The sequence below is a fragment of the Anopheles moucheti genome, chromosome 2, assembly GCF_943734755.1.
Source record: "Anopheles moucheti chromosome 2, idAnoMoucSN_F20_07, whole genome shotgun sequence".
Lineage (NCBI taxonomy): Eukaryota > Metazoa > Arthropoda > Insecta > Diptera > Culicidae > Anopheles > Anopheles moucheti.
The window spans coordinates 56,622,028-56,649,572 of NC_069140.1; the positions used below are offsets into that span (position 1 = coordinate 56,622,028).

Sequence of the window (27,545 nt, forward strand, 5' to 3'; positions counted from 1 at the left end):
TCCCCAGTTGATTGTCATCCTCGAGTTTGATTAATCAACTTGCAGTAATTTGTAGTATGTTACGTCTGAAATCCAATTCAGCGAAGGAAGATTAAAGTCCTCGAATAATAAACACATATCGCTGGTGTTACAGGCAATAACGTCAATAGTGGAGCTTATCGTCTGCAGAACAGTTTTTTTGTTAGACAGGTCTGGGAGAATATCGCTACAATTCCCACATTTTCATATTTTCGAAACCAACACCAAATTAAACATTTCAACTATTCGCCCGGCGAACCGATCATTTGAATAGCCTTGCCAATCTGAATGTTGTTTTCGCTTCGTCCAAACGTTTCATGGTTCGTGTCCAAACTAAAAACCATTGTTGCTGAAAACGGATTGAGTTGTTGCTAATTTTCCTGTCGTTGGTAAAAGAATGCTAGGGATTTTGCATTCGATCCGTACCCAAATCTACATAATTATAAAAAATGCTTGGTAATGTTGAACATTTAACTTGGACGGTTGCTTTCCTACCACCACTAAAATGCCAATTTTGTTGTGAATCTGTCAGCAAAACAGTCCGCTCCCATTCTCTCAAGATATCGATTTTTTTGTTTCTCTCGCTCCGCTCTCTGCACTCTGCTCTCACTCACACACTGCGTTTCTGTATCGTTGTTTTGATCCATCCGGCCAAACCTGCAATCTCGGTTGGTGCGCCTGTTTTTGTCCGCAATCTTGAGTAATTTCGAGCTTCCGTGAATCCGTGAATCCATGAACAGTAAGTAAATCCGCCCACGGCCAAACGCACCCGGGGTACGCAACGTAATCGCAGTGAAATAGTGCAATTGTGCAAATTTTTATCCAACATTTGACAGCTCGCGGGTGCGTGATTGTGTATGCGTGTGTGTATGTGTGTGTGAGTGCGATCCCAGGGAGCAATCGCCGAACCGAAGGATTGGTTCATTTTGGGCCAAACAGCAGGCCGAATAGCAGAATTGTTGGGGCTATCGGTGGGTAGAGGAAGTGTAAAGAGAAGGCGGAAGCATCGAAGAAGGGGCTGTGGGGGGGCTTGGCTCTCTCTCTCAATGTTCGCTCTCTCGCACAACGGCCGCGCTTCCACCACAGCTGTTTTCGAATAGAAACGCCATTCCGTTTGGCGGTTCTCCCAGGGTAGTTTGCCAGTCCATTGATACATCCGTGGCTGAAAGCCCACCCGCAGGTCCAGCAAGTGTGCCGTAGCGGTCGGAGTGCGTGCGAAGGACAGCAAGTGCGGAGTGCCGTTCTGCCAAAAGAGTGAGTGTGGCAACCGATGTGCGGGGAGGGGGCTAACGTCGGTGTGGGTGTGTATCTTGGCGGGGTGGCCTTACGTAATTTCTCTACCATCAGAACTATCGCGAAATTATCCGCTTAACTCCGCTGTCCCGCCGACCAAGGCCAACGTACCGTGTTTTTGAGACCGTACCGTGTGGAATATTCCGCCCATTTGGGGTTGGGATGCGTTTTGTTCGCTATACTAAAGTTCGAATTCTTTCCAGCAAACTGCGCGGTGTAGTGAAAGACGACCCTCGAACGTAAACGCCGTGCGCTTTTAGTGTTTCCGGTCCGAGGAAATCGTGCTACATCAACGGCAGAAGCACACCTTCTACAGTAAACACTGCATAGCTTCGATCGATCCTAGGGAAATTCCGTACCGTCACGTAATCGCGTGAAAATTATCGTCACGAGAGCGCACCGGAAGCAGTAACACTTGCCGCCGAGCCAGAAGCAGCTACAGCAACACCACAACAATGTTCACCGTTTGCAAGAGTGCAGCAGGGGCAACGCTGGTCGCCAGCCTGCAAAGGTCAGTTCAAAGCATCATTCCCCGCTCGAACAATCTCCTCCACACCCGTACGCACCCACCAACTGACCGACCCCGCTCGACTGATTGGTACAGGAACCTATTGTCAGCCGGTAAAAGAAGCAACTCGAGCCAGACCGCCACCTAACGTAACGAGGGTAATCGAGGATAGGTTCTATTTTTGTGGCCAACAAATTCGATAGTTCTTGCACAGATCATCGATCTGCAACAAAACTTGCATTTCCTTGCACTTGGCCAACTCTTTTTATTTTTGTTGGGCCTTTGAGTTGGCTCGTTCTGCTCATGTTGGCACTCTCTCGCACTATTCACTTTTACTCTCCGGAAAAATGTCAACCCACCGAATGCACCTACGCCTGGTGCGAGCGCAACTGCACGGTTGCATATAATTGGGAGATATTTTCGGTTTCGAGGCCTTGGTTTGTAGAATAGGAAATATGACCATGCAACTGTTAACTTTCATGCAGAACGTAGAGAAGCTCTTTTTAAATGATTTTTGTATAAGTGCCGTTGAAAAAACTCGCGCTTCATGCGTTAATTATAAACTTCATAAAGACACAACTCGGCAGATAGTGTAGGCGGCGGCAGTCCTTCCTGCTCAAGTGAGTCAACAGTGAGTAGCATCGACAGCTGAACATTGTTAGCGCTAGGCGAGGAAGTGTGATTTCAAGTATGTTTATACAACATTAAGCAATACTCTTCCATACTGTTCTATTGATAGACAGATACTCCCCGTTGGAAGGGGTTGGAGGAATGAAATTGCTTTCAGTATCGTATGATTTCTTTACTGCAATTATGACCATGAAATCTGTATCACACATCGATAGAGCATCAATGCAGAGGCTGATAACGTTTAGGAGACCGCGCAAAATCGGTGTCCAAAGCGATGTCCAAAAAAGGTACTCTTTCCATACGGCTATCAACGTTTAATCCAAGCAATCAGATAAATAATGAAAGCTCCCTCAGCAACGCACTGCCTTGAGTGCACATCACAACAAACTTGCGGTAGCTTTAATTGAACGCAATCTCACTTTTTCATGCACTCTCTTCCCCTTATCTTTAAGAACCTGCTCACCTGTTCGTTCGAATGCTTCACCAAAGATAGCATGTGTGCCAACCTGCGCGTGTGTGTTTATGCAGTGGACAATGCAATTCATATCGCGATCTGGCTTTTAATGCCCTGCATTTTTAACGCCCTGTTGTTCTTGCGTTGTTGTCGTTGCGTTCCTTTACATGCGCTTTGTCAGCTATTATAAATCAGCTGACTGTGAACAAAGCGTAGCAGCGTAGCGTTCGTCTGTATTAGTACGGTACGCAATGCATTCTCCGTCTTCTACCCAAGTCCAATCGGTCAGTAGGCTGGTTTTGCTGCTGCATAGCTTATATAAAGTGCATAAAGTGATAACTTACTTTTGCCTTATGAATATTGTACCTGTATGAATATTGCGGAAGGGCGCGCAGTTTTTTTTAAACAAACTCAACAACACTTTAGAAGAAGTTGGGGTAATTATAGAATGCCTATATTTATCCACTGACGTCATCCGAGTGTGCGAAATATCCGATTGCTTGGATTGGAAGAAGAAACGAAGGGACAACAGGAAGGACTCGCTTCTCGCTATACGATCGTTAAGGAGAGTGAAATTTGAACAACTTTTCAAACAATTCACACCACAAGTAATCGCGACTTGATGAGTAATTCCCATTGTTATGCTTTTTAAATGCGTTGCCAACAACACAGCCAAATGAGTTGCAAGACGGGGAAACATTTAAGTTCTTTTGTCTGACCTATAAACCCTGGTAAGAGCATAACGAAAATCATGAATGTAAATTCCATATTATTGATTTATTGATTGTGGGAACCCATAAATACCATAGGTCGTACTACGGAAGGTTGTATGTTCGTGTACTATGGACGCATTACGGAGCATTGTAAAACGGTAGTAATATCATGCAATTCACTACAATTTGTTTACTACATTTATCAGAAAGCGTTTCATATACTTTCGACGAAATAAATATTTACCAGCATGTTAAAACAATCTCTCTGGCTACACTGTCCCAGTGTTGATCAACGTGTTTTGTTGATTTCGCCATAAAATCTCGTGGTCACTTGTGCTGAATGCTAAATTAAATCATCATAAATTTGTTTATTGCCCACAAGCGTCCCCGATTTCATGCGTCTGTATGTTGTTACTTCTCCGTAGGTATGGTGTGCGTGCAATGTCCTCGTCGGTGGTGCAGAATCCCAAATTGGGCGAATTCCCGCTCGAAAATGAGCCCGTACTCGCGTACCGAAAAGGTTCGAAGGAACGCAAAGAGCTGGAGAGTGCGTTGAAGAAGGCAACGGCCAAGATGGAGGACGTGCCGATCATTATCGGGTCGGAAGAGATCCGATCGAAGGAGGTACGCCACCAGGTGATGCCACACAACCATAAACACAAGCTGGCCCAGTTCTACTACGCGGACCAAAAGCTGGTCCAAAAGGCGATCAAAACGGCGACGGAAACGCAGGTCAAGTGGGACCGCACACCGCTCGACGAGCGTATTCGCATCTGGCAGAAGGCGGCCGATCTGATGGCCGGCCCGTACCGACAGGAACTGAACGCAGCTACCATGCTCGGCCAGGCGAAGACGGTGATCCAAGCGGAAATTGATTCTGCGGCCGAGTTGATCGATTTTATCCGCATGAACACGTACTATCTGAAGGAGGCGGCAAAATATCAACCGATTAGCGAGGATGCGAAGGTAACGAAGAATTCGATGCGGTTCCGTGGCATCGATGGGTTCATTGCCGCCGTCAGTCCGTTCAATTTCACTGCCATCGGAGGTAATCTGGCGTACACGCCCGCCCTCATGGGTAACGGTGTGCTGTGGAAGCCGTCCGATACTGCCCTGCTGTCGAACTATGTCATTTTCAAGATTATGCGCGAAGCCGGCGTACCACCCGGTGTGGTAAACTTCGTGCCCACGGATGGTCCTGTATTTGGCGATACGATCACGGCCTCGTCGCATCTGGCCGGTATTAACTTTACCGGTTCCGTTCCGTAAGTATTTGCCGGCGTTTGGAATCTGATGCACCTGAAACCCTCCTTACAAACTTTGCTTTCCATTCACTACAGAACGTTCAACCGGTTGTGGCGCCAAGTGGGTGAGAACATTAACAACTACAACAATTTCCCCCGTCTGATCGGCGAGTGCGGTGGCAAAAACTATCACTTTGTGCATCCGTCTGCGGATGTGGAATCGGTGGTAAACGGCACAATCCGGTCGTCGTTCGAGTTCTGCGGCCAGAAGTGTTCGGCCTGCTCGCGTATGTACGTGCCCGAATCCCTGTGGCCAAAGGTGAAGGACGGTTTGCTAATGATCCGTGACACCCTGAAGGTGGGCGACGTGACCGATTTTTCCAACTTTACATCGGCCGTCATCGACGACAAAGCATTTGCGCGCATCAAATCGTACATTGAGCATGCTCGCAGTTCCAAAAACCTAACCATTCTCGGCGGTGGCAAGTGTGACGACAGCAAGGGCTACTTCATTGAACCGACAATTGTGCAAACAACTGACCCGAAAGATCGTATTATGACTGAGGAAATCTTTGGCCCGGTGCTCTCGATCTATGTGTACAAGGACAAGGATCTCGACAGTGCCATGAAGCTCGTCGGCGGCTCGACCCGATTCGCACTCACCGGTGCTGTGTTCGCGCAGGACGAGTAAGTGTGATTGATGATACTACACGCGGGCCATTCTCAACAGCAGCATGTTTACTTCTCCTTCTGCTTTTAGAGCGTTCCTCAAGCGAGCTCTGGACGAGTTCAAGATGACGGCCGGTAACTTCTACCTTAACGACAAATCAACTGGCTCCGTCGTCGGTCAGCAACCCTTCGGTGGTGGTCGTATGTCCGGCACGAACGACAAAGCCGGTGGTCCGCATTACGTGCTCCGGTGGGCTACGCCACAATCGATCAAAGAAACGTTTGTACCGCTGAAGGACATCGACTATCCGTATATGCGCGAGTAAGCGAACCTTTCCATTTGACATGGCGAAAGCTATTGCAGATGTTCTTTTGTTTAGACGAGATGAATGATGAATCCTTCCCGCTTGTGCCGGGTGAGAACATTGTGACAATTTCTGTACATCCCGGATTTTCCGATTGGTTTCTGCTCCTACTGTAACTTACAGGCATTGAATTGCTTGTCTGTCGACTGTTCGATATGTTTTATAATTTTCACGTGTACTACTAGTGAAGTAGTATTGTTCACAGCAACAAGCAGCAGGATCTGTGTTTGTTTGATTTTTTTTTTTGTTGCTTGCTATCACTAAGCTGATTCGCGTTGAGTACTTTGAATTGCCAAGCTTTCTCACGCGGCAGAAGATACTGGAAGGGATCATGACACTGGCAACCGGCTGTAATGAAATATGCAATTCATAACGCAAGACCACTCGGTTCCGAATACAATTTGACAATACTTAGCTCTGTGCAACCGACGGGCGCCACATTGTTCCCGCTGCGACGGCTGGCGGGGTGCAATAAGGATGCATTCGCATTAAGCTAGCATCGTCGTGATGTTTTTTTTCTGTTCCTGTTTTATTCCTTTCCTACCGGTCCACGCCGCAATAAGTGTGATTTTAGTGTGTGCTCGCTAGGAAAAGGTAGTTTTATAGTGTACTACTTGTTGATCATGCTGTTTTTCTTTTTTTTTTCTTTTGGAGAGTTCGATTCCGACGGTATGAATCGGACTCTTGCTGTGATTATTAGCGCGAGCCATGAATCTGGTTGCGGATTAAGTATTACCGATGCACCACTAATGGCATACATCGGCCATCGATGACATGATGTATTGTAGGTAGGGAGGCGGGTGCGTACTGGTCTGATGAGAACGAACGAGATACTGCAATTACCCTGTAACCTAGATGCGCCCCATTTTCTGACCCCCGACCACCTTTGATGTAGCTCCACTGGCTATATTTAATCATCAGTCGCAACATAAAACCAAATCTCAAACACAAAAACCATCAATATACATGTAAATGTGGCTGCAGTATAACGAGAACGCGTGCGGCGGTTAGACGAAGAGAAAACCACGTGCAAGCTAACGAACAACAAGCAACAAGGATCCGTTTGCTGCTGCATTAATATGGACGTTTGATGAATGTATCAAACAAGTATCATAAGCGTAGCGTAAGAATGAGACAAAAATTATACTGAACGAAAAAAGAACACACACACTAATAAGTTAATAAATGTTTTAAAAATGAAAGTGTTGAAAAATGCAGTGTTGCGTAGAGGCATGCAAGTTATCACAAAGTTTCGTTTAAAAGCGCACTAAAACCAAACAAAACACAACAAAAGTCAGTTATCTTCATCTTCTCCTCGCCTCATGCGTATATCATTCATCCCTCCTCCCCCGGACTGTTATTACAATTTTACTCTACTCTAATCTTTCCCAACTCACCCCCGCCGTTCTCGTCATGGATCCAATAACATAGTATTTATATACTCCTCCCTTAATTAAACAGTGAACACAGCCCATTGATGATCTCATATAACACTTATTTCAAAATAATTCATACATTGGAGACATTCTTCCGTGACAGTGTATTTCTTCTTCTCCTCTAATGCGCGGAGACATACACTGCCGTGACCAGGATTCGAACCTGGGTTACTACGGCCACAACGTAGGGTCCTAACCACTAGACGATCACGGCTACAGAATGCTCGTTATGTAAAGGGAAAATATGCTATATTTTACATCGAAACTTTAACTTAACGAAACTCATTCGGATAAAGTAAAGCAACGCAAATATTGACAGTAATTATCATTATCAAAGTCTTGCCACTATCCCTCATGTATGTGAAACATGATTGCCATTTTTATTATAACACATGAATAAAAAACACATAAAAAAAATTAAGTGCGTCGGCCGGGAATCGAACCCGGATCAACTGCTTGGAAGGCAACTATGCTGACCATTACACCACCGACGCCCTTCCCAATGGGTGTGAAATTTTCGAGCCGTTCCATGGTACCCGGAATTTCATAAACACAATTTTTTGCTACTTACTTCATGGATCATTGTGGTCATCTCATAAGTTTTCAAGTGGATGATGATTGCGGATCATGTTCGACTCAATAATTTCGGCATATCTACCTTGTCAATAAAACACAGTAACGTTAAAAATTTTAAATTACTTATATTTTACATTCATTTAACAATAAGCAAACAATTGAATACAACAAAAAAGACGCATCGCTCGTTCGGAAATCGAACCAACCTATCGTTAAAGTGCTGTGATGTCTCAATAAAAAAAAAACAATATTCGAATAAGAATATTAAGTGTGACGAGTAAACTAAAATCAGAACACGAAACGTTTGCCCTTCCTTCTTATTTGGCTCAATGTGCTTAATCTGTCGCTTAGTTTGCAAGTTGTGTATACTCCTTACTGGCTGACCACCGAAGAGTCATATGAGTGTGATGTCCAACTGTCCGTTACAGTCTGTATAGTAAAGGAGAAGGTTCCTTTTTAAATTTAGATTAAATAAACTAATTTTGGATTATTAAAATGACGTAGCAGTAAATACAAAAATTGATCGAATTCGCAACCCACAAAGTGAGTTTAATCAATACAACAGATGATCTCAGATTTGTATTTTACATTTTTGTGGAACCCCACACCAGTGCCTCATTGGTTGAGTACCACGTTGCTACCACATAGGTCTGAGGACATATACAGTTTTATTTTCGTCACGTATGTCTCCTAACGACGGAAGCTGGTTTTGAAGCCTTTCATCGAAGACAACACTTTGGCCATCATTGGAGCCTTTCGCGGTTTCGTCGGTTGGAAAACTGTAACGTATTGTAACAATCAATTAGCACATCATTTTAATTTCTAGCCAATGTTTTAACCTTGACTTACCTTGGGCTTGGGCATTATCGCGAACACTGGCCGCTACTCGTAGCCGTGCATCACCAGCTTGCGTTACGTTGCCCGCCTTAAGGGCAGCTACTCGTGCCGCCGGAGAAACAACCGGTGCTCGAGCCGTGCCGTATTTGACCTGTTTGCTAATCACATTTCGCGGTGGTTTGACGGCGGAATCAACGTACGCTAATTGCGTTTTACGAATCGGAGCGGCCGCCTGTTCCTGCGAAAGCTTTATGTTCTGCGTAAGACTTCTCAGCTTCGCGTCACGTTCCTCGGAGCAGCGCTTGAAGTAGAACGAAAACACACGACATACAAATATAACCCACATTAACACGCAAAGAGACGCATTCACTTACCAGAAACATTTCACGCCACGTTTCCAGTTCCTCCTCGTTACGTTGCTTTGATCGGAACGTGCGCTTACAGTGTTGTTCCCATAGGACATCGCTATCTTCGACAAAGTGCGGATTAAAGTGCTCTAAGTGAAGTAGTTGGGTCGGATTCGCTCTTTCAAGCACCGGTTTCAGGATGTAAAACGGTATACCACCTGTCGCACCTATCTCATCGATGTGATCCTGCAGTAAACGGATGCACAGCTCGTACAACGTTGGAATTACGCCTTTCGCGTTCGTCTTTTGTCCAGAGTAAACCTTCGTACGCATATTTTTGGATTGCATGCTCTGCCCGAGCGCCTCTTCTTCGGTCAATGGTCGACCTTTATTGCGACCGCTCTGTCCACCCAAAAACACACACTCCATCACGGTCTGATTGAGAGGCATGGGGCGATAGTGGGGCGATATCATTGGTAGCGATTCCACGATTTCCGAAGCTTCAGGAAGCGGTTCCAGTTTGACGTTCTGTGAAAGAAGCTCCGATGCAGTCGGCATACCCCCGTTACGCGCAACGGATGTAGATGCGGAGGAAGAGGATACTCTTGCGTGCTCCTGTTTACTTCTCGAGTAGGACGCTTCACTATCTCGATGATTCGCCGATGTGGATGCAGTGGAAGATTTCATTACGGTCACTTTTACCTTTTCCTTGTTACTACCGGACGGCTTTTTCTTCGATCCCGAAGGCATACCGATCATGGCGAGCGCATCCGCAAAGCTAGCCCCCCCGGAACAGTCGAGTCCATCGTTACCATCCTCTCCGACGGAATCGTCATTGTTGTGCTCTTGGTTTGAAGCTGGAGACGACAGAGATTTATCTTTTCGTCTCGATTTTGACTTAGATTCCTCCGATCTTTCCCGCGATGATTCCGATTTATCGTGATGCCGCTTGGAAGAGGACGAAGATGATCCAGATGAATGTCCTTTCGATTTATCCTTCCTTGAATGTGATGATGAGGTAGAAGCTGATGCATGTGGAGATGATGATGATGTCCCCGGCATAGTGCTATTTGCAATGACATGATCGGTTCGATGCTCCTTGCGAGATCGTTTAGATGAGGAAGCCGCGTCCATATCCGCATCGTTTTCTTCCGTCGCGTGCCTTTTCGAACTACCGCCTGCGCTGTGCTTCTCCTTTGACCGATGTCGGTCTTCTTTATGACTAGAATCTTTTCGTGCGTGACTACTACTGCTGTTACTGCTACTAACGGCACCATGATCATTTGTGTTGCTGCTGCTGCTGTGATGCTTTGAGGAACTACGATCTTTGTGTCGTTCACCGTCACCGTGCGATGACGATTTCTTTGCCGATCCATGATGATCCGTACTGGAGGAGGAAGACTTGTGAGATTTTGACTCCCCTCCACTTGATGAATGACGATGGTGGCCACCTCCTTCATTCTTCCTTCTATCGCTCCGATCGCTTCTATCGCCATTCTTATGTTTCTGTCCACTGCCAGAGCTGCTAGGTACTTTGGAAGTGGACGTGTGATGTTGACTTCGTGAACTACCGTTCGAATGTCGCTTACTACCGGCAGCACTACTGTGATGGTCACTCCACTGACTGGATGTTGCTCTATCTTCCGAACTTAGCGGATGTTCCGGTTCCATTACACGATGATGCATCAGATAGTGAACTTCTGGTTGAGCCATGCGCTCATCCGATTCCTCTCCATCGCTATTGCTGTCGTTACCTTCTGCTTCAGCGGTAAAATCCTCCGCCACGCGAAGCTGTGGCTCAGCATAGGAATCTGCAAAATAACATAAGTGGCATTAACAAATGGTTTCCATTATTATTATTTCTCATTACAGTTCTGTTCAATGACAGAGCTCAATGGTTAACGTTTTACGACATCGCAACAGCGCATTGCAGCATTCAATCAACAAGCGCAACTGATGTGCCAGATATAACCGTTCAGTGTTAACTATCGAATGCAATTTAACGTGTACCAGTACAATTCTCAATATTGATTCATTTCACATACCATCCTGATCGGTATTGTGATGTGATCCCCGATCGTCGTCATCATCGTCTTCGTCTTCGTCTCCATCGTCATCTTCATCGTCATCATCTGCCAACGAACGATTATGACCGTCTTCTTCCTGATCACTCATGTCGCTCCGTTGTTGACCATCCTCATTCTGACGTCCTTCCGAATCCGCACCTTCCCCCTGTGTACCTGCGTTCGCAGTATTGTCATCCGATTCTTCCGCAGCTACCATCGCTTTCCACTTGGTAACGAGTGCTTTGGCCGCAATGCCCACCTCACCGTCGTACTTTCGGAGACTGTTGACCGTACGTCCAATGCCGGTATCTTGCAAATGTCGAACGGAGATGGGCAGCTTGTACAGCTTCCCGATGCAGTGGACAATCTTTGGAGTAAAAGAAAATGGAGCTATTAACATTATGGAATTACTTCTATCAACTGTTACTAACGATTACTGCCATGTTCATGTGGACCAGTTTAGTTTAGTTGACACTTCTAGTAAAGATCGGTACGTGATCAAAATGCAGTTCGTTTTGCTTTTTTCTAAGACCCTTTAGCAGTGATTAGGAAAATGGTATGAAGTAAATAAGGCTCTACCTAGACCCTTGTTCGATTCTATGGCGATAACTGCATATCACACTTTTTCGCAGATTTTAGGAACTCGACTAATTAACTTCTCTTCCTAACATCACACACTGTAGAAACCAAGCAAAGACCAAACACGTTGCTATTAGTGACGTTCGTAAGCATAGTAGAAGCGTTGGTTCCGGCTATATATCAGCAAGCGAAACATGGGAACGACTTGACTTTGATTTCTTTAACTATGAATGGGTACATGGGAATGAGAGATATCGAGTTGTTTTGTCATTTAATTTAAATCCGTGGTTTATGCGGTCAAGACCCGGCCACTAACCACGTGGTAACTATACTTGTGACGTCGATGTGGCAGATAAATATTGCTTTCTTCACGGGTGCATTTTGTGCTTCGGACAAAAATAACTGTTTGGAAAGGATAATTGGGACGGTTGGATCCGTCCGGCGGACTGGGTTTCATTGCAGGTAGCCAGACAATTCGGCAAACCCCGTAACCGATGCAGAAGTCACCTCGGTGTTTGAAGAACAATCAGGTGCATGGGTATTTGCACCTTTCGCTGCAAGATGTAATAAATTTACTTACCCTGGCCGTGTCATTTAACGACTTGTTGATGCTGGTCTGGTAGTGATTGATGATGTCCACAATCGACGACATTTTGACCAACAAATTCAGATACTTTCCTCGCGTACGATGACGATGGCGGTTTTCCTTAGGGTTGTTCTTTCGCAGTCGTGCCCTCTCCTATTTACCTTTTCATGAGCTCCTCTGACTTCTGGCTCTATTATTTCAAGCACACAAAACCAAGCACACATTCACACGCTGTAAAGCTTAGATTATGTACATACACATGCAACTCTGCACACAGGTACGTACGGTGAACGGGTACGATCGCCCTTTTTGCAAGGTTTTTTTGAACCGACCCGTAATGCTGTCCTTCAAACTATTCACAATAATCGAGGAATTCCAACGGGAGCGAACGAACCAACGACACACAGTCAAGTATATTCTTACATCCTTTTGCGACTGTGGTCTCTCTCTTCCTAACTAACTCTTTTTAATTCCAAGGGTTGCTTTACACGTTTTCCTCTTCGCTGCATAAATACAGCATAACTGCTATTTTCCAAGTACTGCTATACGTACGCACGCATATGCGTAAACAAGAGCACATGTACGCACACACACACACATACACTAAGGCAATGCACACCTGGTTAGTGTTGCCTAGGGGAAAATCGCTTGCCAACACATCGATCCCCGTCAGCTAAAATTTGCTTTCCCCCAATGAAAGAAGATGAATGAAAAAGGTCGGCTTTCCCGTACCGTGGCCGTGAAGGGTGACTAGAAACATTTGCACGGTGCATTTGTCAATTGGTACGCATTTTCGCGATGACTTTTCACTCACTTTCTAGCACTACAAATCACCGCCAGCCAGCCATACCGTGTCGTGTAGAACCGTTACGCAATTAAATTCACAACCATGAAGACTGTTACAGCACGAACGATGTTGTTGCGGGTCTCTGGTAGCTAAGAGGAATTGTTGTTGATTCTGCGATTTAATTTTCACCAATTAGAAGGTCAGCGATAACGTAAGCAAAACGACACAAATAACTTATCACAGCAGACAACATACACACTGGTCGATACGCCATTCCTGCTGCCATCAGCTGAACCGTGAATGGGCACATGTGTGCGTATATTTCCAATGCAAGTGAGCTGTCAAACTTCGGCACCACTACCATCAGCGGACCCGACCGCCAATTCAATGTTTGAAACAGCTAGTTAAAGGGACACCCAAATGGTGCTTGTGAGCTTTGGGATTCTAAATAACGGGCCAGGTGGAATCGACGGCTTCCACAAAAATGGCCCAAATACAATTGCATTTCACAAACTTTGAATGTATCGCTCCGCATTTACTCGCCAAAGTATGGAACAGTTCGTATTAAATTTAAAAAAAAAGATATTGACGTCCAGCAATGGCACGAGACCACGTCCTCTTGCACACCCTGTACATGTGGCTGTCAAATGTCAACAGTGCAGACGCGCGCCTCTGTGTGCGTGTTGTTTACGGTGTTTGTTTTGCTTCTTTTTCTACACCGGGGTTCGTTGCTCGCTCATCCAATGCCAATGATCATTTTCCCCGGTGCGTGACGTCATTACCGAAACCGGCAGTATCGAAAAATAGAAATCCCCCCAATCGATCTCACGTACACACACACACAGGCGACCATCCCCATTTCACGCATCCCAAACACACTCCACGTGTGGGTGGGTGGTCGAATGGAAAAGGACATGCGTTAGGTGCGGCGCGGTGGGAACAATCATATCAACACGCTCACCATCGTCAACGGGAGGGAACATAAATTTCGCAGAAAACGCTCTCGCACGGTCAATCCGTCCCGTTGGTGCTTCGCGGGCAGTGCGTGATTTCACCGTTCATCGTTGCAAGAAGCTTTGAGGTGAGTATTGTACGTCGTGTGCCGCACCGTTCCACGTGTGCGTGCACGAGCGCTTGTGTGCGAGGCGGCTCGAGCGAAGGAGAGTGTGTGCGCACTAGGCAGCAAATGCGCTTGTCAAAGCGAAACGCCACACCAGTACCCGGATTTCGAGCCGTGTGCTTCGCTGGGCCGTCACCGTCGTCGTATTCCAACGCAAACCGTGAAGAAGGAACGCGGTCTGTGCGGTTCTTCGTTCTCCCGTAGTCCTCCGGGTAGTTCAGCGTGTGTGCGCGCGCGTGTGTGTGTGTGGGGTTTTTGTTCGAAGTTTTCTATCTATTTTTCGGTGCGTATTTGGGAATATTTGGATAACAATGTTTCACTCAATACACTAAGTATTTTATTTGCATGTAGAATAGAAGTGCCACATTGCATTGTATGAAATTGCGGATTGTCTGAAGAGTAGAGCTTCGCTGAAGATTGATGGCGTGATTTTCGCGTTCCGAGCATGTGTTGGTGGTTTTTTAGGATATAATTTCGACAAGTGGAACGCGCTAAAGGTGGTGCTTTTACGGCCTTTCCCATCTAATTTTGTATGTGTTTTTTTTTTCTTTTATTTATAACTCGTTGCACATTTTCCGGGGATTCTACGGATGCAGCCAAGTGAAAGGTCTTAACCAGCAGCAACATGTATCACCTGAAGACGATCGCTAAGAATGCCACCATCAAGCAGGAGGTGGCCACGCTGGTGAAGGCTGTTGCCGCCGTCCAGCAGCCGATGGTCGCGATGAACCAGCAGCAACCGAAGCGCACGTATGCCGAGCACCAGATCCCGGAGCGCCTGAAGGATGTGTCGACCGCGGCCAACCCGCGCTTCTTCGACATGGTCGAGTACTTCTTCCACCGGGCCTGCCAGATCTGCGAGGACAAGCTGGTCGAGGACATGAAGGGCCGCGCCTCCATGGACGAGAAGAAGAAGAAGGTGAAGGGTATTCTGATGCTGATGCAGCCGTGCGATCATATCATCGAGATTGCATTCCCACTGCGGCGCGATTCCGGCGACTACGAGATGATCACCGGCTACCGTGCCCAGCACTGCACCCACCGTACTCCGACCAAGGGCGGTAAGTACTGTTGGGCTGGTGGTGATGACGATGGGTTGAAAATGAAAATCGTACCACTGAAAGTGAGTGTGTGTCGATTACGTAACAAGCGTACGGTCGCGTCGTGCAATGCGTTTGCCGTACCACACCACGGTCGTAGCGCAGGAGTGAATTTTGGGTGGAAAATCGTTATTCGGAGAAAGGAAAACAGGAACAAGAAGTCGAGCCGTCTGCTTCTTCCGCACTTTTCTCTTCCGTTTGTTCTTATTCCTGCTTTTCACATTTTTGTCGATATTTTGTGTGCCGCCCCCAAACAGCTCCCGGGGCCATTGAATGATTAATGTGTACGCCTACGACTTTGTTCGTTCAAGACACACGCAGAGAAAAGAAGGACAACCCATTTAGAATGCCTTTTATCGCTGCAAGTGGAAACCATGAACCGAGTGCCTACCAACGGTCAAGCGTGATAAGGCGGTTGCTGTCGATGCAAATGGAAATTATGTTGAAATTCTTGTCGGAAGTATGGTAACACTTGCATCACGCATCTTACGATGGAAAGTTTGTGCTTCAAGTGTTGGTCACACTTTCATGACCTCACGTGATCCGGCAAAAAAGGGGGGCTCCACTTTCAAGACACTCCGCTGATAAAATAACGCATTAAACAACAAACGTCGCCGTATCATCTCGTCCTTCGAGCCCGTAGTACGGTTGTCAAGCGAGGCGTTAAAGAGGAGATAAGTGAGAGACAAATAATAGATCTCCGTTCATGCTGCAATGTCCATTATCATTCGGGTGGTGGCCGAATAATAGACAAGCGGACTGTTGTCTATCGATGGAGCCATTTTAACATCCGATTGGAAACGTTTACTAATTGTAATGGTTATATGTGTGTGTGTTTGCACACCTTCTTCTGGTGGGCCAATTTTATTCCTTTATTGAGTATCTCTATGTAATGCTAACTAAAGGTTTTCATTTTGGGTTTTAATAGCAACGTGGACCTGGTGGGTAATAAAGATTAGATTACACAGTGTAGTGTGTCACCGAGTACACATTCTCACATGAGGACACGGAAACTGGTCCCAGTGAGGTATCGGTTGCATACAATTGCTAGCACTGTGTGAATCAATCAAGAGACAGTATCCATTCTAATTGGCTCGGCCCAGCGACATGAAAGTCTTGGATTTGTCACGACACTTGAACGAGAATATTTCGAACAATTGGTCCAATCCTGCTTGGAATGATATCGCTATTTCATTTATGTTGCAATAGAGAACAAAAACAGCAACCCCTTGCATATGCCAAATTCCGGTACTGGTATGTTTACAATGCAGAAAGCATAACAAAGCAAAATCGCCAACAAACAAGCACCAACCAGCCATTACTTTATTGCGCGGAAAAGAAGCATAGAACAAACATGTGTGCGACATGTTGTCAAGCAAGCACGTGGTTCCCCTCTCGGGATGCTGCCCCATAACCGTTGTTACGGCGGTTACGATGCACCGTTCATGCAGTCAAAGCGAACGTTGATGGACGGAGCGCACTCAAAGTGCACAGCCACTTGAGCGGAATTCCATTACACACTTTCACTTCAAGCCGAAGGGGAGATGAAAACGAACCCCGCGTTCGCTGTTGTCATAGCGGTAAGATTCCGGGAAAAGGTCGGGCCATGCTTGAGACATTCGATCGTCAACCTCTCGTGAATCAACTGGAGTGAAGGGGAGCGTAGAGAGTGGTCGTTCTAGTTGTTAAACGGTGCCTTGTCCGGTGCGATTATCATCTACAGCTAATCGTACCGTACGCATCGCCGGGCGCAAATAATAGGAGCACTTTACTATCCACTGGAACTGAGCGATCATACCCTCCAAAGCAAGGTCACCGATGTATGCCTCTCACACACACACACATACCCGTTGATAAGCCCTATCAGGGGGTCTTGACGGGAAGGGTGTCAAGAAAAATGAAACACTACCGATAGGGTCCGGGGATGGGATTGGTGGTGCGGCCAAGCAGGATTGCGCGCGATTCTAATGTCGTAACTAATGTTTAGTGCGAGTCGCGCTGCTGATAACGGTAGCCAAGGGAAACACTGTTGCAAAAAAGCAGAAGCAGAAAGCCGAGCTCCATGTGATGCATGCGAACCGATCATCGTGCGGTGCCAAACAGATACAAAGTGTCAACATGTGTCTCTAAACCTTGGGCAGGCCACTCTTTTGCGTGTTTGCGGGGGTTAAGTGGTACTTATCTCCTAAATCCCACGCGGTGGTTTTGAGTATTGATGCGATGCAATGTTTTTCCAATCTAAATTCCCCTGGTGCGCTGTGCACGTTGCAGAAAACCGTGTCCTCCTGCTGCTGCTCTCAGGGGGTGTGTCTCCCCATCGTTTACGTCATTGTCGAACAGAAATCGATTCACAGGTTAAAAATATTGCAGCACAATTCTAGCGTACCCGGAGGTTTTGGAACCTGCAACTCCGTGCAACCCCTCGAGGCTTCTACAAAGGCGATGGTGTGGTGCATTCATGCCGACGTTGCTCACAATTTGCTTGCCGCCAATGGCCCGCGGAGTAGATTCTTTCTGTTTATTTGCTTCTTACGTTGATTGTGTCACGATGTCACGAGGCATCGTTGAGGGAATGTTACGTAAAACATGCGAGCGATACGATATTTTTTTAGCGCTGGATGTTCGCTTCTCGCTCAGAATGCCGGTAACAAGTAAATGTGCGCTGTTACCAACCTACTCTGAGCAGCGAAGTGTTGTTACTAGACGGTCGCGTGGCTGTTTAGCGGCAACCAAAACTAAAAACCGCCCTAACGGTCTAATTACCACCAAATTCTCAAACTTAATTAGTGGTTAAGCTAGATCGCAAACTTCAATACCTGTGCCGACATGACCAACTTAAGCCTTTTTCGCACCTAGAAACACTGCTTTAGAATCAAACCCGCAATTCGCTCTTCACGGCCTGTTTTTGTTTTTACATTTACGCACACTACGTTCACACCTACTATGTTTTGTTGATGTTGTGAACTATGTGACATTTTGCGCACCTGTCGCGGATATTAGAAAAACAGGACTATAAATAGCGAACGGTGGAAGTAATTTGCGGAATTTAATCCTTATTCTCTGCGGAGCAGACAGTAGCAGCAATGAGCAGTAGGTAGTAGATGTTTCATTTGCTATTTGTTTAGCTCGTGGCGCATGTTGTTGTTTACGTGGGGCTACTTTTGTCAATTTATGATTTCATTAGCATACACATTAGAACAGCGACATTGCTTGAAATTGAACCTGTCGTCGCATCGGAACCGGTAGAATCGAATGGCGTATGCAAATCAGTAAATAAATAAATGAAACGCCAACGCGACGAGAGTGTGCATTTGCCGTCATCTTTGAAGGTTGCTCGATATCATTAGCGCCATTTGCTTGCCCTGGTAACAATTTTCATGCTACTATCATAAAGTGCCTCTTTTGTGATATCACATGCTGTGTGAAAAAGTACATTTAAAATTTTCCCTGCCCAATTAGACCCAACCTGCCAACACATTGTTGCACATGTTGACGGCAAATAGCGTACGATCGATTAGCGCGGACGGGGCGATGGAATTGGTAAATAATTTAAATTGTTGTAAACCCAGCCGCACATACCACCGAGACCGAGCACCCAACTTCCTACTCTACACACGGCAATGGGATCATTTTGCACGTTACAGGACGGGTTGCTATGATGTTACATAACGACACATAACAATTTAAAGGCCTCCTAGATTTTCGATCATCGCACCCCGGACACGACACTTGTTTGTCTGCGGTGTTTGTGTTGTTGCTGCATTTGCATAGTCGGATGATAGAACCACCTAAATTTAGCTCGCACGCGGTCCAATTCCGACACCAGCTTCTCGGTAAAGTTAGGTTCGGTAGGAAAAAAAAATCCGGAGAGCATAGCATACGCGCATAGGATCGGTTGGATCAAAACAAAAACCATGAGAACGGTGAGACGATCCTGCGCCCCACGCTGTGTACGTGTGTGTTAGCAGAAGGTTTCGTGTTCGCCGGCGGTGACTAATATCTCTCTGTGCGGCGGAAGAATGGGCAACATCGTCTCTTCCTCGTTGGTGTGGCGAGAAGCATTGCTAGAGCGACTTTCTGTCTCCATCCGTTCTAAACATTCGAAACCGGTTTCGTGATCGTGCGGCGTTGAAGCTTAACGATTGTTCCACCAGCATAGGGGTGCCGGTTTGGAAGATTTTTCGATTGTTGCCAAGTCGTGTTGATGGCCTTTCCCGAATATATTGCTATTGCCCCAAGGAAGAGGTTAATGTTGTTGCTTTTGATACGAAGGAATATGTTCATCAATTCGTGCATTTTTTCCATTAACATTTGAAGTAGGGCTTTTGCGTCAATGTTCGAATTAGTATGCGACGCAACAGACCAAAAACCTAGCTTTACCTTGTTGATAAGCGCTCTCGTTCGCGCGCAAGATGAGGAACCATCGGAAATACAACGAAAACAAATGTACCTCGTGGTGTTCTTTTGAATATCTTATCTATACGGTTCGTCTGATACGATTGTGACCTTGAATGGGACATCTTCTGTTGCTATTTGTAGCGCGCGATTCCCAGGATTATGTTGCTGAGAGTACTATCATCTTGCAATGCCACAAAATCTGATAATCATTTTATCTCTCTGCACAGGTATTCGTTTCTCGCTGGACGTATCACGCGATGAAGTGAAAGCCCTGTCCGCGCTGATGACGTTCAAGTGCGCCTGTGTCGATGTACCGTTCGGTGGCGCAAAGGCCGGCGTCAAGATCGATCCACGTAAGTACTCCGAGCATGAGCTGGAGAAGATTACCCGCCGTTTCGCGCTGGAACTGTCGAAGAAGGGTTTCATTGGCCCGGGCATCGATGTGCCGGCCCCGGACATGGGAACGGGTGAGCGTGAGATGTCGTGGATTGCCGATACGTACGCCAAGACCATCGGTCACCTGGACATTAACGCGCACGCCTGCGTTACCGGCAAACCGATCAATCAGGGCGGTATTCACGGACGTGTATCCGCTACGGGTCGTGGTGTGTTCCACGGACTGGACAACTTCATCAAGGAAGCGAACTACATGGCTCAGATCGGTACGACCCCCGGCTGGGGCGGCAAGACGTTCATCGTCCAGGGCTTTGGTAATGTCGGTCTGCACTCGTGCCGTTATCTGACGCGTGCCGGAGCCACCTGCATCGGTGTCATTGAGCACGACGGATCGATCTTCAACCCGCAAGGTATCGATCCCAAGGTCAGTGTCGGTGGCTAAGGAGAAGTCCTAAAGAGTACCTTATTCAAAAGCTATTTAATTCTTGTGAATGTTTTGCAGGCGCTGGAAGATTACAAGAATGAAAAGGGCACGATCGTTGGCTACCCTGGTGCTCAGCCGTACGAGGGCGAAAACCTGATGTACGAACAGTGCGATATCTTCATTCCGGCTGCCGTCGAGAAGGTGATCACTGCTGACAATGCTGGACGAATTAATGCCAAGGTAACAAAACAAGGAGCAGATATGACTTTGGCAGCATGGAATACCTAACACGGCCCTTTCTTTTGTCCATGCGACACCCGCAGATCATTGCTGAAGCTGCCAACGGACCGACCACGCCTGCCGCCGACAAGATCCTGATCGATCGCAACATCCTCGTGATTCCGGATCTGTACATCAACGCTGGTGGTGTGACGGTGTCGTTCTTCGAATGGCTCAAGAACCTGAACCACGTCTCTTACGGTCGTCTGACGTTCAAGTACGAGCGTGAATCGAACTACCATCTGCTCGGTAAGTTTGTCCCTGCATGCTCTGATGATCGTTGAAATGCACTAGAACCGCTTGCTTTTGCACCGCACCACCGCCGGACGATGGTCCGTGCAGCGTTCATCGAGCAAAATCAACATGTAGATCGACAGCAGGCACGCACTAATCATTACAAACACCGAACAAATGATCAAAAAAACCCGAAGGTGTTTCGCTCTTTACGCAATGTTGCTTCTAGTCGAAAACAATTGGTTCAGCAAGTTGCCACACCGTTGTTACTGTTGGGTCAAACGGTTTTTAACCCAGCGTCATCCCAAAGCACCTAACAGCAATTGGCATTAGAATGCAGCTTTCGCCGCACCAAACATTTACGCCTCGTTAACATCTACCAATCGGGAGAAGAAAAAAAAACCAATCGGACCGTAGAGCATGTTCAGCGATTTAGTTACACCAGCAGACACGGGATGTGGTGCGATAACCCCATCAACCCGTGACAAACTGCTGGTAGCAGAGTGCGATACGAAATTTAAACAGCCCTAAAACAAACGCGTTCCATGCGCCTGCATGTCTTGCCCTGCTGTGTGTCGCTGCCTTTCTCGATTCAACTTAGATCTTTTTCTAATGCTGTGCACTTTGTTTGTCCCTGCACTTTCGTTTCTTTCTCTTGATTTTATCGTTTTTCTTTCCTTTTTTCTTTCTTCTATGTTCTATAATCTATTTTGTTGTGACGGCCATATTATTTGATGCAGCCTCCATTCAGCAATCGTTGGAACGATTCGTATTTAGCGACGAAGAGAGTAAAGTATCCCAAAACAGTTACGGTGGTCTCTCTTTGTGCTTGTTTTCAGTACCGATATCTGTGTTTTTTTGTTTACTTTTTGTAATTGGCATATTGTATACCTACATCGTACCTCCCCCACCTCTGTGTAATTTGGCTCCGTGCAAAATTTTTGGCATGGTTTGTCCCCTTACTTTAAGCGGGTTTGTCCGGTGTAATTGGTTCGCTCCACAAAAAAATGCTACCATCTCGTCCTACCAAACCAATCGCCCTCGAAATTGGTGTGCTGCTACAACAGAGTCTAACATTTGTTCCAGTGGTGTAATCAGGTTTTTTCTCCCCCTCGTACTCGACTTATTTCCGCGTCCTCGTTCTGATGCGTCACCATCCCTTGTTCTGTGCTGTCCGCTCAAAATTCGCTCCTAATCAATTTGCGTGGTTTTCTAAAGTGTGCTCCCGGTTCGAATGACTAATGATCGTAACTATTGAATTTCCTCTCAACAAACGAGGTTGTTTTTGCACGCACTCGTATAAGAACGCATGAACAAATGCAGCATAACTAACGCAGTTTGATGCATGGTTTGTCGTGTTGAACGTTTTAAATTAACCCCCTTTTCCATCGGCCAAATGTGTGTGTTTTGCCGGCTTGGTTTGTTTTGGCGTGAATGTTGCATCAATAGCGGAACAACCCGTACCGCCACTCGTGACATATCGTTTGATTGACTGGTGCTTTTCTCCCTTTTTTCTTCTTACGGTTCCGTGGTTCCTTGGCATTCCTTTGGCTGACTTCGGTAATGGTACAGAATCGGTGCAAAGATCGCTTGAGGCACGGTTCGGTACGGTCGGCGGCAAGATTCCGATCGAAGCGTCGGAATCGTTCAAGAAACGCATCTCGGGTGCCTCGGAGAAGGACATCGTGCACTCCGGCTTGGACTACACGATGGAACGTTCGGCCCGTGCCATCATGACCACCGCCATGCGCTACAATCTCGGACTGGATCTCCGTTCCGCCGCTTACATCAACTCGATCGAAAAGATCTTCCAGACCTACCGCGACGCCGGTCTCGCCTTCTAATAGGCCCTCCCTCCTCCGCGATCCGTGGCGTGAGGGCGGCAACGTTCTTGTGCGTGTTTAATGTTTGGTCCCCGTGGACAATGTTGCTCTCTATCTCTATCTCTGCCTCATAGTGTGTTAAACGGGGGTGTTGAGTCCTACCCATTTTCAACAACGTGTTCGTAAGACAAGGCATTTCGGTTTTGTGTACTTCCTCTACACTGGTATAATTTAAAATACTCTCGAGATCGCATTACTTGCCCCTGTGTGCAATGCGAGGAGATACATACATTAATTAATATACTTATATTTTACTGAACCAATGAAAAGAGCCTCTGTGCTCTGTGTTTATTTTCGGCTTTCACAACGCACGATCGATCATACGATCGTTTAGTGCTACGATATTGCTCCGCCACAGCTGTTCGTCGGAACGAAAAAGGATTGTTTTGCTTTGGTGGGGAAATTAGTGAACAATTCCTTTTACGCACCAGCTTCTTCGTCCAACCCCTTTTTTTACGTGCGAACATTTTTGATCTAGTTTTTCTACTATTCTTTTTCTCTTTCTCTTTTTTCTCGTTTCCTTACAAACCCGTTTTTGTGAAATCGCGTGCGCCCACGTCCGCGCGCGCAACCTTTACTACTACTACTACTACTACTACTCTACTCACCATCTCATCCATCCAGCATCCGTCCAGGAATCGCTCGAAAAGTATATGGGCGCGGAAGACAGTAAAGTATCCAAAATTTCCCAGCTTGTACAGCAAATGTTTCGCAAACCCACAACCACCACCACCACTACTACCACTGTTTCCCGTCACCGCAAGTTTCGTTTCACTTTATCGTGTTTATTTCTGGTGCTCCTTTTTTCTTGATTGTGTTAATAATCTCTTTTTGTGTTTAACTTCCCTTCTTCTTCCCGCTGTTCGTTTCGGAATGAGATGAAATGGTGCACACGAACACACGAACCCAGCAGCAGGCGAAATAGTTGTTTTGTATACATATTTTCCAAATTTCAAAGTGTGCTATCATTCGAATGATGGAATTCTTTACTTGTCACGGAACTGTTGTGTCTTTCCTTAATGTAATGCTGTGTTTATGTTGAGGCGTTCTTCGTTCTTATTTAGAATAATTCAGTGTAATTTATTGTTGTTAATAGCGTTTTTTGCTCTTTTATAAAGTATTCTATACTTTCCTTCTATTCTGTTCTACACTGCATTGCTATCATATCGAAAGCGATAAATTTGGTGTGTTTTTAGATAAAAGGTAGTAATATTAAAATTGTGTTGTAAATTAGAGCCACATAAGTAAATTGTGCATAGTATCGAAATGTAAAGCAGAAGCACTTATAATACGTGTTTCAATATTTTTTTTTTGTTGGATCTCCATGATTCCTGATCCCTACCTGATGCCTCTATTCGATGTGTAACATAACATCGAATCACATCCAGAGTGTTTTTATCGGATCTTTGCGATCTATACATGTGTTTTTTTTTAATTTCTTAAGATTATGTTTAAAGAAGGTTTTTAATGAGCGGTTTGAAAAAAGCTTTAGTTCACAAATAACTATATAACTTGGAGACACATTAATTTGGGTTAATTATTTTCTATTCTGACTGATAAATCTCTTAAAGGGGTAGTATACTCTGTTGGCCTAAAATTCATTATTTTAGAATGAAAAGGTTTACTTTTCAACAAATATTAGAGTTTCAGAAACAAAAATTGACATAAAAATTATTTCCAAAACTAAAGAAAATAGTTACTTTTAATGGATGATACTTTGCAGAATTCTAAATTTTAAACAAAAAAAAAAACAAAATCAAAGCATAGTTTCACGACAGACGCGTTTGAATCTTGGAGTCCGTCTCAAGAATTTTGGGTAAAGTTTAGGATGAAGTAAACTTTTTAAGTCACAGAAAATTATAATTTTGGTTTTTGAAGGGGGTACTGGTTCCTTAATCGGGTTATTAAAATTTATTAAATAATATGTCACTCAAAGGACTAGTGCCAACACCCATCCCCGTCGCATGGCAGGCATGGCTATACATTGTTATACCGGTTATACATTGCGTAGGAATTCTCACAATATGAATATGGGTTAGATAATTTACCTTATCGTATCGTTAAACTTCTCGATACGAGTACTACTTCCACCTAAAAATTGTCTCCATCATTTTTTTACCGCCGTTCTATCGCCCAGACGATGTTCTTTCTTGTGATTTTCAGGGATTTAAATGCTTTGAGTTGTTCCTCGTCTCTTTCTTCAACAGTGTTTAACCGCACGCTCGTCACGTTGATTGTCTATCATTTACGTCTACGTCTCATGGGTACTTGATGCTAACAGTTCATGAAGAAGTGAGAATATGGGAGATGCTGTACCCGTTGGTTACTAATTCATAAGTTAGGTTAATTGAGAAGGGAAATGTTCTATTCCTATTCTGTTTGTTGTTACTTAAGTTAAGTTTCGCATGCAATCTTTCTCACAGTCATCTATCACGTGGGGTCTCCTCTGCTCATTTTCCATTCGGAAATTTTAATTGCACCTTCTCCTGCTCTAGAATGTACACACTTGTCTGATGGCAACTTCCCCTTTCCTCAGTCACACTCACACCCACTCCGATCAACATTTCGCGATCGATCGATCGTCATGTTTTGGATATGTCCATGGAACCGATTGTTTGATTTGTTTCGTTTCTTCTGTCCTTCCTTTCCCTACAGAATCGGTACAGGCCTCGCTGGAACGTCGTTTCGGTAACGTCGGTGGCAAGATCCCGGTAACGCCCTCGGAAGCATTCCAGAAGCGCATCTCGGGTGCCTCGGAAAAGGACATCGTGCACTCCGGTTTGGATTATACGATGGAGCGTTCAGCGCGCGCCATCATGAAGACGGCCATGAAGTACAATCTGGGCTTGGATCTGCGCTCCGCCGCCTACGTCAACTCGATCGAGAAGATCTTCCAGACCTACCGTGATGCCGGACTCGCCTTCTAAGCGCCACTCTTCCCCCGCATGTCTGACCGAGCCATCTCTCCACGCTCGAATCGACCACCAACGCAAATAGAAGCGCATAGAGCAGTGAGCCATGCAGAAACAATTCGATTTGAGACAACAACAGCCGCGCCAGCTAGCAGCAGCAGCAGCGAGTGATGCGAAAATTACCCGGACTATCTAATTCTACGCAGATATGCCTGCTATCAGATCGAAACGGAGGAACTCAGTTAAGCAGAACGTTATTTCACGCATTAGAAATTTAAGGATCCGTTTCCTTCCCTACCTCATCGACGTGCCGATGCGGAATGCGCAATGCAAGTGATGACCCTCACCACACAATCCTACCACACATTCCAGTAACGATTAGCAAAACCGTGATGCCGTCTGTTGCATCTCTCACACATTCCATTTTAGATCTTATGTTCGATAGAAAAGTCGGTGACCCATGGTGCTTTTGCTTAATATTATGTACATCTGCCCGCAGATGAGGGCCTTCTTCTTTTGCGGCACCACTTCGATAAGTTTTGTTTGCATTTATGTACTTACTACACTCAACATCGTGCGATGCATTCCAACTTGACCATGCAACGGTATACCTGCGGTAGTAGTGCTACACGTTTGTCGCACGTGATCGGTTTCGTACTGGGACGTCCATTTGTACAACGCGAAATGTATACATTCCTGCCCTCCCCTCCCCCTCCGACAGCTCGCCGGAGTCGACCGTGACGCCAGGAAAATGATCGGAAACCCGGGCCCAACTCAACAAACACGGCACACCAGTATGTTTAGATGTAGTGGTAAAATTTTAACTAACAATGCGCCCGTGCTATGCTGTGCGGTACACGACTCCGGAAAGGGTTTCCAATAGATAAACAAATGTAACCACCGGGCGCTGCCGTGTGGGCATACCGATGTACTACTGCTACTACTACCACTACACTCTACCACTGTGTTCTTATCGAAGTAAATTTTACAACTTCGCGCGCACTATTCTATCTACATACACAGGCAAACATTTAGCCCGCGTACCCCGGTTGGGAATTGTAAGACCGGTGAACAAATACTGCCGCCAATGGCAAGCACTCAAACTAAGCATAGCGAGCAATCTTTATCCCCAAAAAAAAAAACGTTTAACGGTACCAATAGCTGACGCAACGCAAAACTGTACAACTTTCAATAAAGCGAAAGTGAACAAATAAACTAAAAATACAACGTGTAGCCGTGATTTTGTGTATTATTTGCATCTCTTCCAATCCGACCGTTGCGTTAGCATGAACTCTTAAGGGGGTGGTATACTCTGTAATTTTATTCGTGTTTTCAATAATAGCTTGGAGAGGCTCACGACAATATTCCGTTTCCAGGAAATTCGGTCTAAGTTCGGTTCTCCTACACTCCCTTACTAATTTACTTACCGGGCGCTACAGCCGCGATCTTCGTTTATCGCGGGAGTCCTCTAAATCGCTCACGGTCAAGCGCCGTCCTCTGTCAATCCAATCTCGCAAGTCTTTCTAACGGACGCATCAACATCATCACTTCTCTCATCAATTTGGGCCCAATACGCCTCCTCTATCGATGTGGACGACCTAAAAGTACTTTAGGGACTGGGTTTAAAAAATCCTGAGTATCTTCCTCTCAAACATGGTTAAGAGGGTTTCGTCTGTTTTGGATAAAGTCCA

At 45.8% G+C, this 27,545-nt stretch overlaps 3 protein-coding genes and 2 non-coding genes across 10 annotated transcripts; 2 read left to right on the forward strand and 3 right to left on the reverse strand.

The window, feature by feature from the left end:
• The first annotated feature begins 706 nt into the window (after positions 1 to 706).
• LOC128299797 (delta-1-pyrroline-5-carboxylate dehydrogenase, mitochondrial) lies at positions 707 to 7,093 on the forward strand. Of its 2 annotated transcripts, none has more exons than XM_053035881.1 (5): positions 707 to 757; positions 1,515 to 1,822; positions 4,042 to 4,881; positions 4,957 to 5,547; positions 5,621 to 7,093. In XM_053035881.1, the coding sequence occupies exons 2-5, from the start codon at positions 1,767 to 1,769 to the stop codon at positions 5,853 to 5,855; spliced, it is 1,722 nt and encodes a 573-aa protein (XP_052891841.1). In that variant the 5' UTR covers positions 707 to 757; positions 1,515 to 1,766; the 3' UTR covers positions 5,856 to 7,093. The 2 variants fall into 2 exon arrangements, with proteins under 2 accessions (XP_052891841.1, XP_052891840.1); XM_053035880.1 differs by lacking the exon at positions 707 to 757 and adding an exon at positions 944 to 1,272.
• A 379-nt stretch (positions 7,094 to 7,472) lies between these two features.
• On the reverse strand, positions 7,473 to 7,544 carry Trnah-gug (transfer RNA histidin (anticodon GUG)). Its single transcript has one exon. It is a non-coding gene; the product is annotated as a tRNA-His (tRNA).
• Positions 7,545 to 7,752: 208 nt separating this feature from the next.
• Positions 7,753 to 7,824, reverse strand: Trnag-ucc (transfer RNA glycine (anticodon UCC)). The gene has a single exon. It is a non-coding gene; the product is annotated as a tRNA-Gly (tRNA).
• A 204-nt stretch (positions 7,825 to 8,028) lies between these two features.
• Positions 8,029 to 13,291, reverse strand: LOC128309751 (transcription elongation factor B polypeptide 3). 2 transcript variants are annotated; one of them, XM_053046216.1, is made up of 6 exons: positions 12,607 to 13,291; positions 12,316 to 12,511; positions 11,136 to 11,523; positions 9,118 to 10,901; positions 8,756 to 9,044; positions 8,029 to 8,685 (listed from the first exon to the last, which is right to left on the reverse strand). In XM_053046216.1, exons 2-6 carry the CDS (start codon positions 12,385 to 12,387, stop codon positions 8,597 to 8,599), a joined length of 2,622 nt encoding a protein of 873 aa, XP_052902176.1. In that variant the 5' UTR covers positions 12,388 to 12,511; positions 12,607 to 13,291; the 3' UTR covers positions 8,029 to 8,596. The 2 variants fall into 2 exon arrangements, with proteins under 2 accessions (XP_052902176.1, XP_052902175.1); XM_053046215.1 differs by having other exon boundaries at positions 12,316 to 13,291.
• Positions 13,292 to 14,367: 1,076 nt separating this feature from the next.
• LOC128301005 (glutamate dehydrogenase, mitochondrial) lies at positions 14,368 to 27,050 on the forward strand. Of its 4 annotated transcripts, none has more exons than XM_053037302.1 (7): positions 14,368 to 14,511; positions 14,825 to 15,289; positions 19,954 to 20,546; positions 20,625 to 20,786; positions 20,870 to 21,074; positions 21,800 to 21,847; positions 25,598 to 27,050. In XM_053037302.1, exons 2-7 carry the CDS (start codon positions 14,854 to 14,856, stop codon positions 25,867 to 25,869), a joined length of 1,716 nt encoding a protein of 571 aa, XP_052893262.1. In that variant the 5' UTR covers positions 14,368 to 14,511; positions 14,825 to 14,853; the 3' UTR covers positions 25,870 to 27,050. The 4 variants fall into 4 exon arrangements, with proteins under 4 accessions (XP_052893262.1, XP_052893253.1, XP_052893270.1 ...); XM_053037293.1 differs by lacking the exon at positions 21,800 to 21,847 and adding an exon at positions 23,567 to 23,611; XM_053037310.1 differs by lacking the exon at positions 21,800 to 21,847.
• The last annotated feature ends 495 nt before the right edge of the window (positions 27,051 to 27,545 follow it).

Excerpts from the sequence above, each read along its gene's own strand:
- LOC128299797 (XM_053035881.1), top strand. The coding sequence starts at position 1,767 with ATGTTCACCGTTTGCAAGAGTGCAGCAGGGGCAACGCTGGTCGCCAGC. Across the intron at positions 1,823-4,041 it reads CTGGTCGCCAGCCTGCAAAG|GTATGGTGTGCGTGCAATGT; the intron begins GTCAGTTCAAAG and ends ACTTCTCCGTAG. Across the intron at positions 4,882-4,956 it reads AACTTTACCGGTTCCGTTCC|AACGTTCAACCGGTTGTGGC; the intron begins GTAAGTATTTGC and ends CATTCACTACAG.
- LOC128309751 (XM_053046216.1), bottom strand. The coding sequence starts at position 12,387 with ATGTCGTCGATTGTGGACATCATCAATCACTACCAGACCAGCATCAAC. Across the intron at positions 9,045-9,117 it reads CGTGGCGTGAAATGTTTCTG|CGCTGCTCCGAGGAACGTGA; the intron begins GTAAGTGAATGC and ends TTCTACTTCAAG. Across the intron at positions 8,686-8,755 it reads CGATAATGCCCAAGCCCAAG|TTTTCCAACCGACGAAACCG; the intron begins GTAAGTCAAGGT and ends AATACGTTACAG.
- LOC128301005 (XM_053037302.1), top strand. The coding sequence starts at position 14,854 with ATGTATCACCTGAAGACGATCGCTAAGAATGCCACCATCAAGCAGGAG. Across the intron at positions 20,547-20,624 it reads CGCAAGGTATCGATCCCAAG|GCGCTGGAAGATTACAAGAA; the intron begins GTCAGTGTCGGT and ends AATGTTTTGCAG. Across the intron at positions 20,787-20,869 it reads CTGGACGAATTAATGCCAAG|ATCATTGCTGAAGCTGCCAA; the intron begins GTAACAAAACAA and ends CGACACCCGCAG.